Source organism: Solea solea, chromosome 3, assembly GCF_958295425.1.
Source record: "Solea solea chromosome 3, fSolSol10.1, whole genome shotgun sequence".
Taxonomy (NCBI): domain Eukaryota; kingdom Metazoa; phylum Chordata; class Actinopteri; order Pleuronectiformes; family Soleidae; genus Solea; species Solea solea.
The window spans coordinates 16,896,971-16,912,343 of record NC_081136.1 but is presented as its reverse complement, the minus strand read 5'-3'; the positions used below and the strand labels follow the sequence as shown (position 1 = coordinate 16,912,343).

The 15,373-nt window shown below is 38.6% G+C and overlaps 3 protein-coding genes and 1 non-coding gene across 7 annotated transcripts in view; 3 read left to right on the top strand and 1 right to left on the bottom strand.

The window, feature by feature from the left end:
* Positions 1-4,492, top strand: part of LOC131456564 (ADAMTS-like protein 1) — a 104,928-nt gene extending 100,436 nt beyond the window's left edge. For 3 of the 4 annotated variants that reach the window (XM_058625004.1, XM_058625006.1, XM_058625008.1), the window contains 4 exons: positions 43-256; positions 1,068-1,177; positions 1,305-1,525; positions 2,693-4,492. In XM_058625004.1, coding sequence (XP_058480987.1) covers positions 43-256; positions 1,068-1,177; positions 1,305-1,525; positions 2,693-2,802 — 655 coding nt within the window. In that variant the 3' untranslated portion in view covers positions 2,803-4,492. The remainder of the gene's footprint in view (positions 1-42; positions 257-1,067; positions 1,178-1,304; positions 1,526-2,692) is intronic. The other variant, XM_058625005.1, reaches the window with a different exon arrangement.
* Positions 4,493-5,016: 524 nt separating this feature from the next.
* Positions 5,017-9,121, top strand: LOC131456882 (NLR family CARD domain-containing protein 3-like). The gene is made up of 6 exons (XM_058625551.1): positions 5,017-5,454; positions 5,596-7,318; positions 7,476-7,559; positions 7,691-7,774; positions 8,450-8,527; positions 8,621-9,121. The coding sequence occupies exons 1-6, from the start codon at positions 5,145-5,147 to the stop codon at positions 8,940-8,942; spliced, it is 2,601 nt and encodes an 866-aa protein (XP_058481534.1). The 5' UTR covers positions 5,017-5,144; the 3' UTR covers positions 8,943-9,121.
* A 222-nt stretch (positions 9,122-9,343) lies between these two features.
* trnai-aau (transfer RNA isoleucine (anticodon AAU)) lies at positions 9,344-9,417 on the bottom strand. The gene has a single exon. It is a non-coding gene; the product is annotated as a tRNA-Ile (tRNA).
* A 227-nt stretch (positions 9,418-9,644) lies between these two features.
* larp7 (La ribonucleoprotein 7, transcriptional regulator) lies at positions 9,645-15,282 on the top strand. The gene is made up of 13 exons (XM_058623502.1): positions 9,645-9,749; positions 10,136-10,368; positions 10,812-10,912; positions 11,028-11,111; positions 11,319-11,483; positions 11,581-11,683; positions 11,769-12,083; positions 12,266-12,419; positions 12,540-12,682; positions 13,242-13,369; positions 13,511-13,670; positions 13,937-14,028; positions 14,895-15,282. The coding sequence occupies exons 2-13, from the start codon at positions 10,149-10,151 to the stop codon at positions 14,970-14,972; spliced, it is 1,743 nt and encodes a 580-aa protein (XP_058479485.1). The 5' UTR covers positions 9,645-9,749; positions 10,136-10,148; the 3' UTR covers positions 14,973-15,282.
* The last annotated feature ends 91 nt before the right edge of the window (positions 15,283-15,373 follow it).

Below are 15,373 nucleotides of genomic sequence, written 5' to 3'. Positions count from 1 at the left end.
CTCATGAGCGCATGAGTTATCATTTGCCCTTTCCAACTACAGTTGGATTAGGTGGCGAGCTGAACCTTGGTCACCATGTTCAGCCACTTGTGGAGGTGGCTCCCAGACCAGGAGTGTCCGCTGCATGAGTGCGTCTGAGGGAACGTCAAGAGAGGTGGAGAGCCAGTTCTGCCTTGAAACAGGCAGGAGACCCTCTGACAGCAGACTGTGCAACCTTCTGCCCTGCACCAGATGGACCACAACCTCTTGGGGGCTGGTGAGATTACACAGTATTGAACAGATACTTTCAGATTTTTAATTATGTGAATGTGGACTGTAAGAACCATTGTTTTGGTTGCCATCACTTAATAGGAGGATGCGCTCTTGGCAAGGTGATATAACTCAGGTTAATGATCAATTTGGGTTGCTTAATTGAGGGAGCGGCACACAAATTTTATGTTTAAGATTTCGGAGTGTTAGAGAATAAATATTTTACTTTTATTTAGTGTCCTTTTATTGATTAGCAAAAAGGTCACTAATCGGACTGTGTCAAGAATGTTAACTTTTGCAAATTGTAAGATAACTGGCACCTCAGAGTGTGACCGTTATCTAAATTTGTTATCAAGGACATTGGGAGTGATGAAAATTCTCATTTCTAAGATGCATCGCAATATGGACATGGAGGATTTGGTATCAATGCCGTGACAGCACATTATCTATTATATTTATCTGTCTGCTTATACTGATAGATGACAACGTAGCCTTGTGCTTATGTAATATATATGTATATATATACAGTATATTTATGAAAATCAGACTAAAATGTAATCATAAAAAATTGTTATGATAGATTATCTATCACTGCCCAAAAAGTGGTTCTATTTAACTTTTTTCTGTTAACTGTTCTACCCTTTTTCCCCAGTTCATTTTGTACATTTCATTCTATTTGAATACAAACTGCATTGTTTTTTAGTCTACATTTAATTAATAGTATAAACCAAATGCTTAACATATTAGTTTCATATTTAAAATTTGAATTTAACTGAATGCAGTTAATTTTAATTAATGGTTAAAATTTCTGCTTATAGTGTCATGGTCAGTGTATAGGACCCAGTTTGGCCACACAGCACCGCCATGTTTACTGCCAAAACATAAATGGAACCAAAGTCCCCAGTAGGATGTGCGTTGGACTCCGCAGGTAAACTTGGTCAACAAACAATAACATACAATACAATTAATGTGCTTTATGGAAGGTGATTTTTTATATTGTGTTTCACTGAAAAAGTAGTTCTGTGTCTTTTGTGCGTGTCTGTTTGTATTTTTAGGCCGATCTCTCTGAAGAACTGCTCCACAGATGGCTGTGCCCTGCACTGGCGTATTGGTCCGTGGACCCAGTGCACTGCAACCTGTGGAAGACACGGCTTCCAGTCACGGCAGGTGACTTGCACTCACCGTCGCACTGGCAAGGCTACACGTGAACATCAATGCATGTGGAGGCCACGCCCCCCCAGTTGGCAGCGATGCAATATTATGTCGTGTGGAAGAGGTGAGACACTCAGTAAATGATGTAAAAGGTTTTGTAACTGTGAGTGACAAAAAACTTTGTTGACATAAAATTATGAACTTGATTTGATACAACTATGTAATTGTGAATGTACTCTTGTACTTTTTCACAGAATAACTTGTGTTCCCTGAAAGGGGATGTATTTACCATGATGCTTATAGTTTCATTGTTCTGAGATTTAGAAGTATCTATTCCTAAAAAAAGTGAATGAAACTTTGAGTTGTTAAAGTCACTTTTGTTTTACGTAGATCCTAAGTCAGAAGTCTTATTTTTAGTGTGTGTGCACAGGTGGGAAATTCCACAAAACCTGCAACATTTTGGAATGCTTCAAACCAGTGAAACCAGTGTATATGGGTATCTAGTAATCAGTGGCAGTTGCTGTTCTTTGAAACAGGGGAAGCTCATTTTAAAATGTATTCATACATAAATTCTGCTCCATTGACTCCAAGAGTAGTTGAGCTTCTCTGGAAGTGATGATTTTGTTGCAAGTATCCAATCACTGTCTCACTCACCACAGTGCTGCCATGGATTGAACGGTTTGTGATAAACAGGTGATTCTAAATTAACTAATCAGTTGATTGCATTCTAATGAACTTTTAGTAATGAAATATAAACACAACAGTACATATTTGACCATTTATTTCTGACATCCCTTTCTGTCTTTGAGCAATCACCTCTGCTAGTAATGTTTATTGATCAAGGTGCAAATCTTCACAGTTTAGTATGAAGTATTGCAATTATTCATGCTGTGATAAAAAAAATGGGCCTCTCTGGTCAGCCAACTACTGAATTCACATTTTTTCCATTGGCTGTTTTCGTCTATGCTAGCATCAATGGTTCCCTCTTTCATCACTCTCTTGTCTAATCAATGTGAGGCAGACCACACCCCCTCACTGCTCTGCACTCTCCCTCCCTCCTCCTCTCCCTCACTCCGGTCTCAGCCCACTTCTTTGGCATTTTACAAAATTTAGCGTTGGGCAGAGTTAGATTTGACGACTTAAAATTTGGTGGTTTAATCAAGGAGGTTAAAACTATAACATCAATCAACACTTTTACATTTATTGTTATATCTGGATGAAGACTTCAATGAGGAAAAGTGATGAGTCTTACAGTGAGTCTGTGTCATGTATTATCTTCTTTGCATTCCAGCAGGCGAATGCAGAGACAGCACAAGGTACTGTGAGAGGGTTCGACAGCTGGAGCTCTGCCCACTGCCCCAGTTCAAGAGTCGCTGCTGTCACTCCTGCCAAAACACCTGAGACGAAGGAGACCGGAGATGAGCACGGTGGACAACCTGAAGAAGTCAGGGAAGGTGCCAACAGAGACTTGAAACCTCTATGCCCCATCCACATACAACAACTGCCTTCGATTGAACAAATCTGGATGAGTTGCATGGTCATACCTGGAGGGACTGTTAATGTTTTTGTCAAAGATGCAATGTGTGGGTTTGAATTAGAGAGTATTGTTTTTTCAGGAGTGGTGTGTCTGTTAATGAAGGCTTCACTTTTACTCTTTTCTTTAAATTCTGAAGTTCACTTTCAGCAGCTTTCCAGAGTAAGTTACAAGTGACTGAGACACATTTCCATTTGTGAACAAAAGGAACATGAGGTTACTGCATGATTTCATAAAGAGGGGCTTGTAAAAAGAGATGTTACACCAAACCTATCTGCGTTACTGCTATGTGGTGCTGTTTCAGGGTTAAATACCAATAGCATTAGCATTCAGTACACAAATGTGTAATTATTAGCCTTTAAAATTGACTGACATTTTACCTAGGGATTCTGGCTAAAACCCCCAAGTTTGTGAAAACCACTGGATAGTTGTGTGTTTGCCTTGTTTTTGCAATGATCTTCAAAACAGTATTGTTAAATAGTTTAAATTTTTTATTGTGGGTATAATGCAGTGAAATACAGCACAGTGCTGTATATAAAAGGGAAAAAGTTGAAACGACTAAAAGCCTAATATCTGATAAATGGTATACATTCAGTATAGTAGCCTTCTGGAAAATGGATCAAGATCTGTGCTACCATTTGATCAATTTAGCATATGAGGACAGCAGTGATTGATCAAGTCATTAAAAAAAGGAAAGACAGTTGGATTGCATATGTTTTTAACTGAGAGTTGAAAGTAGAACATGATAAAGCGTTATCTTGCATGTGTTGCACTAGAGGAGGTATATTAGACTGGAGCAAGTCAGTTTTGGGAAAAAGACAATTTTGCACTAAACTCTGTTAAGAACATGCTTGTGGAGATTTTTTAAAAATCAAGTTTGTTATGTCACATTGTTTATATATTTTGTTTTCCAATTTCAATATTTTTTGGAAAGATATTTGTCAAAAATGTCCCTTTAACCACTTTGAGACGTTGCAGCCCGTGTAAACTTGGGGTGAGTATTTTCACCTCTGGTCATCCTGTCCAGGGAAGAATATATTTTGTATTTTTTACCTTTTAGGGGAGTTTAAGCAGCTATTTTGTTACTCTTCTGCCTAGGAAAATGAGTAAGTTGAACTTAATGTGTCAAAATGGCATCTGTGTCATATTTGGATGTTTCATGAAACAATTTTATTTTTTGTAATGGTTTGGCACTTTTGATATTACACCTTTGGTTTTCATCTTCATATGCAACACAAACCATTGCAGGAGACTACTTTGCCTTTACATTGCGGTGCCATCCAATGATTTATTTGGGATGAAAACATCATTAATATTTTCCTTATGCTCTTAACTTATGTACATATTTGTCTTGTCTTTCAACTATTTATTTTAATATGTGTTCCTGTGCATACTTTTGTAAATAATCAGAGGGCTGGGGTTTAAGTATTCATTTCTAAAACAGCTGATAGTATTTGATGTGCATGCAATGGGGACCCTCTACTGGTGACTTGATGTGTTGCTCTCTGCTCATGCCTGGTTTATCATTAAATAAAACCAAATACATTCCTTTCATAATCTGTTTGTTGTGATTACTTTTTGGATTTTGGACTTACATCCTGACTGCATTATCAGATTAAGATGTTCAAATTGGATTGTTTATGAAAGTTTGTCAGTAACAGAGTCAGCCAGTGGGCTCATATTTGTGGGCTGCTGGAATGTCAGCTATTTCTTCACATTTTGACTGGCCCTGTCAGTCTCTTTACTGGCCCGCTTTATCATTTGCAGTGCACATGAGAGAGTGTTGCATGCTTGTTCTACGATCGCCGGCCAATCACAACCAAGTTTTATTCTCAATGACATGATCCAGGCCCCCTTTCCAAGGGCTTTTTCCCAGTGGACACAAGTTCAACAATGCTGCTCTGTAATACAACTGCTGCTTAGTCCACCAATGTTTTAATGTCGGCTTGATCACTTTGACAGATTAGTGAAAGGGTTATAATAGCATTAATGAATAAGGAGGTTCCTCTATGACGCAGAAAAGCGAGACATTCAACATTCCTGTGACACATTTTGACTTCCTCTTTCTGCACATCGCACTGCTCACTCTACTCTCTATCTCTCAAAGAGGGTCATGCATTTCTTTGCTGTGAGAGGAAGTCACTTTTACCACAACATGTACCAAGACTCTGTTTTACAAATTGGCATCATCGGCAGTTTATAATCAGTTATGGTGGAAAAGGATGATTACAATTCTTCTTTGACAGCAATCAGGGTCCTGCGAGTGTCCCTCGTGGATGAACTGGAAGGGTGGATTGACTCACTGCTCGAGGTTTTAGTGAGTCAAGATGTTTTCAATCGTGACGACTGTGAGGTGGTGCTGTGTCAGTTGGGGCCGCGTTCAAGAGTAAGGAAGGTATTGGATATCTTGGAGTGCAAAGGTGAGGGGGCAATCAAGATTTTTCTCACAATTAGAAGTCATCGTCAGCAGGAGGCACAGACACACTCCAAGGAAGTCAACATTCAGCCTCAGTCCGTAGGTATGTATTGTTCTTGTTTTACAAGCAGTGACCTAAATATGAAACTGTGAATTTCTCTGTGAGATGAATAAAGTATCTATCTATCTATCTATCTAAATACAAAAATAAAAGACATTTCACTACGCTCTATTGTTTTTGCAGAGTACAATAAAGTCAAACAAAAGCATAAAGATGTCCTCAGACGCCGAAGTGAGAACATGCTCCTCTACAACACTCGACATGGAGAGAAAATACTTTTTTCCAAACATTATGTCAATCTTTTATTAGTTGACGGACACCAGGGCTTGGAGACGAGAAGACATGAGGTTCTAACATTTGGACAGAAGCGACTCTCTATGCAGCAGAAGTCAGCAATACACAAGAAAATTTCACCAGCAGAACTCTTTTCAAGCCCAAATAGAGACCGTCCAGTCAGGAAAGTTCTCGTCAATGGGGTGGCCGGCATTGGAAAAACCATCCTGGTGCAGAAGATGCTTTATGATTTTGGCAGAGACGAGGGACATGTTTCATTTGATTTTATCATCCACATGACCTTCAGAGACCTGAATCTGATTGAGAAAACCACAAACTTTCGAGAGTTGATTTTGCGAAAATACAGGCACCTCGCCAAAGAACTTGACAGCATTTTGGCCAATGACAACAAGCTATTGATCATCTTGGATGGCTTTGATGAGTTCAGACACTACAGAAGCTGTGATGTAGACGTTTTTGTGACTGAGCCAGATGATGATGCAGAGGTAGTAGAGATAGTAGGGAGTCTGATACAGGGTGAACTTCTGCCCAACGCTTCTGTCATACTAACAAGTCGACCAGCAGCCTTCAGCCACATCCCCGTGGGCTGCATTGACCGCTTTGTGCTCATTACTGGTTTCTCCCTGACTGAAGTTCAAGATTTCTTTTTACGTTATTTCCAAGACAGTGCCCTTGCAGATCAAATGTTTGCAGTTGTTTCAGCAAATGAACTCATGCTAACACTGTGCTACATCCCTGCCTTTTGCTGCATTGTCTGTTGTATCCTGAATGAAAGCAAAGATCTCTTCGGAGAAAAGCCTAAAACAATGACAGACATTTATGTGCAGTATCTGGTGGCTTTGATTCGCTCTCACACTCAGCCAAGAGCTGAAACATTTGTTCAAGTGCAAAAAGAAGGGGGCTCACAGAAGCTGTCGGATGTAGTCCTGAAACTGGGTCACCTTGCATTCCACAAGCTGATGGAGCAGCAAACACTATTTTACAGCAGCGATCAAGATCTTGCAGCGTTAGAGGGGTGCAGCCTTGTTAGCACTTTCCTTGACAAGACATTAGCACAAGAGCCTGGCTGCACAGATGAAGTTTATTCATTTGCACACCTTACTGTTCAAGAGTTCTTTGCTGCAGTTTATTGTGCAGTGACAGATCACCCACTACCAGACACACTTCAACCCACTGTAAGTCCTACAGAGAGCACAACCAATGGACATTTAGACCTTTTTAATCGATTCCTGTCTGGAATCCTCTCTGAACGCAATGCTAATCTCCTTTCAAGACAGTTAGGGCTATGTTACCACAAAGAAAAAGCGGACACTTATCGCCGGAGGATCATCAGAGAACTTACAGCGCTCTGTGACAGTGGAGCCCATATCCTAAATCATTTACACTGCCTGTTTGAGCAGCAGGACCCTGCTTTAGCCATTGCCGTGCAACCAAAGATGCTACGAGTAAATGTTAGTGATGAAACACTTTCCCAAATGGATTACAATGCCATCAAGTACTTCCTTAACCTCACAAAGGGCAAGCTATCCGAGTTAGATCTGACAGGTACTGGAGTAAGCTGTGAGGCTCTACGGGATATCCAACCCCTGCTCTTTCGATGTGAGAATCTTTGGTAAGTCCCAGGAAAATAAATTGCTTTCCAGCAATCCATGCTATGATCCTTTCCATCTCAAGTGATCAAGATTTAGTTTTTCTCTTATAAATGATCACTAACTATTTGCATCATCAGATTATCATGGGACTGCTAATATCATAATTTCACTTTTAAGGCTTGGAGAAAACAACCTTGATATGGACACAGTTCAGGTCATTGCTGAGGTGCTGCAAGTATCAGACAGTTTAACCCATCTGGGGTAAGATGTCATAAGATTTGTTTTGAACGTCTAAAATACTATCTGGCAAAATGAGGAACCATTCTCTATTTCAGAGGATATGTTTATTTTGTCTCGTGAAATTAATCACCACTTTCTGTTCTACTTTTTAGAATTGGATGGTCAAACATTGGCGATGATGAACTGCTGACGCTTACTCATGCGATGCGGATTAAAAAATCTCTTGAAGAATTGTGGTAAGAAGCATTACATTATAAGTCCTATTGCCACTGTCACTTTATTTTGGGAAAATCAAAGTCAATCCAGCCACATCAATAATTTAAAAAATAGACAAGAATTTAAATTCTTGTCATAATTGATAACCTTAAAATTAAAATATTATAAGACACTTTATAATGAACATAATTAAACATAAACAGGTTTCCCTGTCCTTACTCTCACACCTGGTGTATTGCTTCGTACGTGTAAATGCGGAAGGTCCCTTATCATGTGAATTTCCACCTACACAATCAGATGAAGCAGAAGCTAGTATTAGTTCAGTTTATGACGCCAAAGCACAACTGTATAATTCTGTACTGTCCCCTGTTAGAGGGGGTTTTGAGAGTTTTCCCTTCACTTTGCTGAAGCTTAAGGATAGACGTTGTTGCACCTTGTTGAGGTCGATGAGGCAAGTTGGGATTTGTACTATAGGGCTATACAAATAATATACAAATAATGTGCGATTAATATATATATATATATATATATATATATATATATATATATTTAAATAGGCCACACAGTTGGTGTAGCACCCCTCCCCCGCGACCGTCCTGTGTAGGATAAAGTGGTAAAAAATTGGATGGATGGATATTTTTAAAAAGAATTATTCACAGAAACATTGTTCAGGATATTTTACTGTTATTCAACAGGATGGAGGGCAACAGAGTGAGCCCCAGAGGTCTTCTGTCACTCAGTGACTTGACACCATATCCTCTGAAAAAAGTTGTGTAAGTGAGGTACCTTTTCAAATTGATTCTCAACTGTATTTCAAATGTTTTTGGTTTTTTTCACAAGCCTCTGCTGATTCTCTTAATTTTTAGGGCCATTTGGAATGACCTGAACGACAAGGAGCCAGAGTCCTGGTGCAGCCAAGAAAGCATTACTGTGACCTTCACAGATGATGAAGAGATGTGGGAAGCGTGGGGAGAGTGGGTCTTCAGGCGCTGTAAAGTTAGCAGCAATGAGAAACTACTGATGGTACTCCATAAAGTGTGCAACATATCGGTCCACTGCTTAGAAACCAAGTGGGCAAGGACCTTCTACAAGCAACTATCGCAGCTCATCAAGCACAGGATTGAGTCCTGCACTGAGGACGACATATGTAAGAAGCTCAAAAAGTTTGAGAATATTCTGAACCTCTGACTAATGTCAAAGTTTATTCTCCCCACCAACTGTAAAATAAAACATTCCAATGTCATCAAATCTGTGTGTGATGGTACCATTAAATCATTAACACACAACAAAAAATCAAAAAAACAAAAAATCCATGCATAATGGAAAATCAAATGAAGAATTTAGAAACAATTGTATATTTGGCTTTGAAGTGGTGGGATTATTATTATTATTATTGTATGTATAATAATACTTATTATTATTATTATTACTTCTATTATTATTATTATTATATATATAATAATAATAATAATAATGATGATGATAACTAGAATGCCTTGCAGCAGCAGGCACTAATTAGTAGCTATTAAAATAAGTAGCAATTACTCGTGGAACAATGAAGAAAAACATTTACTGAACAAAAAAAACAGTGGCCCGTACGGGGATCGAACCCGCGACCTTGGCGTTATTAGCACCACGCTCTAACCAACTGAGCTAACCGGCCGTGGATCAGTGTTCATAATGTTTTAAATTAATAAAATAAAACTATTCGTAGTGGGAATGAAATCACTTGGATTTATTGTTATACTGTTTTTTTATAAACTTGAATAAAAGTGTATTTTTCTACATCTCTTTGTCGCAGTTAATTGTAACCTATACGAACGCCTATATTCACTTCAGCCACACACGCCTTATTTTGTAACGCTACAGCGGAAGTTGCTGTGACGAAATTATCCTGCGACGTGTTATTGAACGTAGCTGGTTCTGTGCTCTGTTTTATCCTGTTTATTGTACCTGCTTTGCGCAATCAATAACTGTTTCCACATTTCAAAAAGGGTGAGTTCTGTAGATAAGCATGGAATTTTGATTTTCAAGTCAATATTTTACAGAATTCAAATTGCACTGGTTTTGTCTGTAGCATTTTTAAAAATGTCTCTGCCCGCGAATTGACTACCACAATTGTATGCTAAAGGTAGGGATGGCTAACAGAGGCGCTAAATATGAAGCTTGCTGTCTTTAATGTTAACTCTTATTATTTTGTATCATTGTATGTGTATTCTACGACTGACAGATGTATAATTAAGTTAATAAACCCCGTGAAATTGGAGATAAATTAGTATATTAATTGCATGGCTGTCTCAGATAAAGTAAGATAAATGCAGACAAGTCAAATACAGTCATTCCTGTGTTTTATAAAGTGTGTTTCTGTTTGTGTGTTTCAGTCTGACCGTTAGGATGATTGACACAGAGAGGGGACCAGATCGTGTTGTTGATGCTGGTCACACAGAGCGCAGCAACAAGGACAAGGACACGGACACTGAGAAGAAGAAGAAGCGCTCCCGAGTCAAACAACTGCTGGGTGATGTGAAGAAGCAGGTGGAGTTCTGGTTTGGAGACGTCAACCTTCACAAGGACCGTTTTCTGAGAAAACTCATAGATGAGGCAGATGATGGATGTAAGTGCCATTCACTAGCCCAGATATTTACACCATTTTGCTCTTATCTGCATGATCCTATTAGTGTTCTTGCATACCAAATGTGCAATTAAAATGATAATATTTTGTAAATTCCAATCCAGTTCCAATCTTATTTCACATTGCAAAGATGGGGTCAGTATCCACATATGCATTTCAAAACCTCAGTTGAAGGAGGACATTAGGCTTCAGCAGTTGTATTAAGTCAAAATAAATCATACTATTTCCCATTAAAAGTAAAAAAAAAATACTTGTTTCTGATAATTGTGTGTTTTATCAGTGTGGTTGCACTGACTTAAGGGATCATCTCACAGCCAGTGATTGCTTTCAGTGACCACTAACCATTTCAATATTTGTGGTGCATTCAGACAAAATTTGAAGAGCAAACTGGTCCGATTTTTAACATATAATTTAATGTGTCTTAGATGTTGATATATCTCTGTTGACAAGCTTCAATCGAATGAAAAAGCTCACAACGGACACCAAGCTGATTGCAAGGGCCCTGAAGAATTCTTCTGTCGTTGAGGTACTGAATTTGTTTTGTTTTTTTACTTCTTCTACAACAACCTTATAAATGTCCCAATCTAAGATTCAATAATTTGTACATTTCCAAAGAAAGGCACTGTTTTTTTGTGTTTCAGGTTAACTTGGAAGGCACTAAAGTACGACGGCAGTTTCCAGTTGGTGATATACCGAATGATACGGACAGCCGCACAGTCTATGTGGTAAAAGCTTTTTTTTGGTTGAGATATTTTTACTCTTTTGGAATTATTTGAATTTTAAAGGGTACCTAAACGCACAAGGTGTTTGTAAGCGTTGACATTGAGGTAATTTCTTTGCTGAGACTTGAATTTTCTTGCTGCTTATTATGAATTTCTTTACACATTTACCAAGAAAAATCCTTTTCTTTTTTTCTCTGTCTTTTTGAAAAGGAACTTTTGCCCAAGGATGTGACACACAGCTGGATAGAAAGAGTGTTCACAAAATGTGGGAATGTCGTGTATGTTAGTATCCCGAGATACAAGACTTCAGGTGAACCAAAGGGTTTTGCGTTTGTTGAGTTTGAGACAGAGGAACAAGCACAGAAAGCCATAGAGGTAATATGAATATGAAATATGTGATGATTCGTGTTAGTCCAGTGTTTGTTTGTGGTCTGAAAAGAACTCATGGGAATTGTTGATCTCTGAAAAACAGATGCTGAATAATCCTCCTGAAGATGCGCCAAGAAAACCAGGGATTTTCCCCAAGACAAAAAATAGGAAGCAGATTGCTCTGCCAGTCGACAATCCACAATTGGGTACAGTCATTTCAATTAAACAGTTATATTGTTTTGTTTTGAACACAATTTATTGTGTTCATCCCCATTTTCTTGATCCATCCAGGTGAGGAAGAAGAGGAGGAGAAAAAGAAGAAAAAGAAGAAGAAAAAGAGAGACAGCGCCACAGTGCCAAAGCCTGCGGAAGAAGCCAAAGAGCAAATGATGGAAGCACAGCCATCAGAACAAAAGAGGAAGCACTCTGTAGCAGGGGATTTTAAACCAGAGGTTGCCAGCAGTACCAAGACTGTGGGCAAACTGTCAGAGAAAAAAAGACGACGGTCACAGACAGTAGAAGGTCCTGAAAGTGAGCTGCCATCAAAGATGAGAAAAACCAGTGAAAGTGAGTCTGGACTGAAGGAGAAAGATGGTGTTAAGGCTGGTAAGTGATTGTAGTATCTGCTGGTCTGAGTAATAAAAATGAGATCATAAACAGAAACTGATTACTTCCCTTTAACCCCCCCTACTCATTCCACTCGTCTTGTTACTCTTGTTTCATAATGACTGGCCTTTTTTTGCAGCAATACAACTGTGGCTTTGCTTTTTGTACTTTCCCTCTGGCAGATCCACCCACTCAAATTGACATGGAGAGAGGTGTTGAGGAAGGGAAAGAAAACAGAGATGATTCAGCAGTCAAAGTGAAGAGGAAGAGAAAAAAGATGCACAAGGAAAAACTGAAAATTGGGGAGGAAGTCATCCCACTGCGTGTTCTTTCAAAGTAAATCTCTACATCCCCTTTTTCTTCATACGTCAGAATTAATAATTGAAAGTACTTCAGACTCAAAAACACCTTTGACGCTTAACTGGACATCTGTCTTCCTCTTTTTTTGGCCTAAAGGAAAGAGTGGCTCGTACTGAAGGAGGAGTACTTGACCCTGCAAAAGCACAGCATGAAGACACTGAAGAGGTGCATCACTAAGATTGATCAAAAGCGGCACAAGAGTCTGTTGAAGACAGAGAAACATCATCAAGATCTAAATGGTGGGATTTGTCGCCAACTTATCTTTGCAATTTGAGTTCAGATAGTATTGTATTACGTATGCGTATTACAATATACGTGCATTATTCTTATTCATGTATCGCAGTTACAACATGAAACTTATATTGTTTTAACAATAAATGTATCACGTTATAAAGTGATACTGATCTGTTTTTATTTTGCTGATATGGCAGCAATACACTTTTTCGTAACTTTACACTAAACCTAGATCAACAAATAACATTACTAGATACCCAAACATTTTTTCACTCAAATAGGTTTGTTGCGGAGAGGGTGTTTTTTTTTTTTTTTTTTGCACCTTCCTCAGTGTGCACTTCTCCACCACAGTACTGAGTCCTGCCTCAGTCCCGTCACTGAGGAAGGCTTTCTCACCAGTTTCTCCAGCCTCCTCCTTTCCTTCCCCAGCAAGTAATGTCATTGAACATGGCAAACAAGACCAAACTAGTCTCATCATATTAAAATGTAACTCTCATTTCAGCTTGAAAAGAAATCGACACAGGATGGTTTAATGGTGTAATGTTGGTTTGTGTTTTCTTGTAGATAAGAGTGAAAAGAGTGAAAAGAGTGAAAAAAGTGAAAAAGCCACAAACGAGGGCCCTCAGTTTACCAGTGGTGTCATCATTAAGATCACAGACATCAAACCACTACCTGGGAGAAAGTTCATCAAGGTACAGCATAACTTACTGCACACATTACCTTTACAGTCACTTTTTAATGATGTTCAGCGTTTGGGCATGAATTTAAGTTAAGCTTATGTCTTGTTCTTCCTGTCTGTGTGCGTGTGTGTGTGTGTGTGTGTGGTTGCGCAGGATGCCTTGTCCAAAATATCACCAGTGGCATACATTGACATTTTGGAGGGAGATGCTGAGGGTCACATCCGATTTCAAACCCCAGAGGAAGCTAAAGCTGTCAGCGCCGTCAGAGCGGAGATTCAGAGAGAGCACAGCTGGAAACTTGAAATTCTCTCAGGTATGAATTTTTATTATTTCCTGTTTCACGGTGTCAAGTGTATATTGTTTGTGGACTCGTGAGACCCACATGCAAATACTATGCTAACTAAGGAGAGGATCTGGATGACTGAGCCTGGCACACACTGGTTTCTATTATTGATGATGGTGAAAATAATTGATTGGCACAGCTCGGCTGAGGTTCAGTTTGATTCCACAAGGTTTCTTAGTTGAACTCGATGAGTGAACTTTTTTCAGGTGATGAAGTAGCTTTTATTTCATTCAAAGGTGACCATGAACAAAGGTATTGGCAGAAGATCCTCGTGGACCGGCAGGTCAAGTTAAATCGCCCGAGAGAAAAGAAGAGGGGCACGGAGAAGGTGAGATCATTCTCTATTTATTCAAAAGCGATAGAAAAATACATATAGATTTCATTGTATACAACAATATAATATAAGTTTGATCACATTTGTTTTGTTTAATCAGGCTCTAAATATGATGGACAAGAAGTCTGTCTGCTGGCATCATTGCCACTTATTAGAAGGACACAATTTGCTTAGTGTTGACAGCTTTATCAAATTCTTTCTTAAATGAGTTTAAATGTGTCAATAATCTTGGCCCCAGAATCCTACTCTCCAGAGTCATCCAACTAGCAGTAGAGTGAATGGTATATGTAAAATGGTATAATCTGCCACACCAGCAAAACCACATCGTTGCTCTTCATTTGGACAATCTGCTTTTTCTGTAAGAGGCTGTCAACTATGGACTTCACTACCAAGTCGAATACATTTCAGATATAAAATCTTTTACTTCAAAAGTTAAATGTTAAATGTATTAAATGTAATTTTATAATGTATATTATATGCAAAAGCCCAACTAGGGACTGGAGTTGCAAGTTAGTAACTGCTGTAAACTCTTTGTGCAGCACATCAGCTTCATTCTCTGTCTTGGAACTATGTTAAACACCATTGTTCTTATTAAATAAATAAATAAATAAATAAATAAATAAATGAATGAATGAATATATATGTACACCACAATTCAAGTATCAGCTCTAAACTTAACAAGTTCCTCAAAAATGAGGTTGCACAGTAACTAACAAGGGCCAGGTTTTAGTCTCCATGAGGACTACTGGTCCTGTTAAGGTCATTGTTGATGCTAAAAAAATAAGTGCATACACACAAAGCTCTCCCTTCTGTTTACATGCTACTAAGTGTAATTTTTCATTTTTACTCTCACTCTTCAGCTCATATCTAAAGCAGAAAAAATCATCATTGCCCGGGCCAAGGAGGCTAATAAGCACATCCGTTTTCAAGAAGACTGACACCTGCCGAAACTAAAACTTTGTTCTTTATTTTGTACAAGAACATTTGTAAATCAGACTTGGTGTGATGACAGTGGGCATTTATGTGTTTAGTTTGACAGAACTGGTTCAAATGTTCCCTCGTTTGCACTGGAGCTCCTGAGATAATGGCTGATGCTGTTTCGTTCGCATATTGACATTTTAATTGACATTCGTTTTAAAATAGAAAATTCTGTATATGATGTGTTTTTGATTTGTTCTTCTAGTGAAGAGTGATTCGTCACGAGTCGTATTTGCTTTTTGTTTTTTAATAAAAACTAGTTTGATGGTCCCTGTGTGTCTTGATATGTATTTACCAAACACTTAACTTAAAATATAAAAATAAAACACCCACACTTCTATACATAATAAACGGGCAGCGA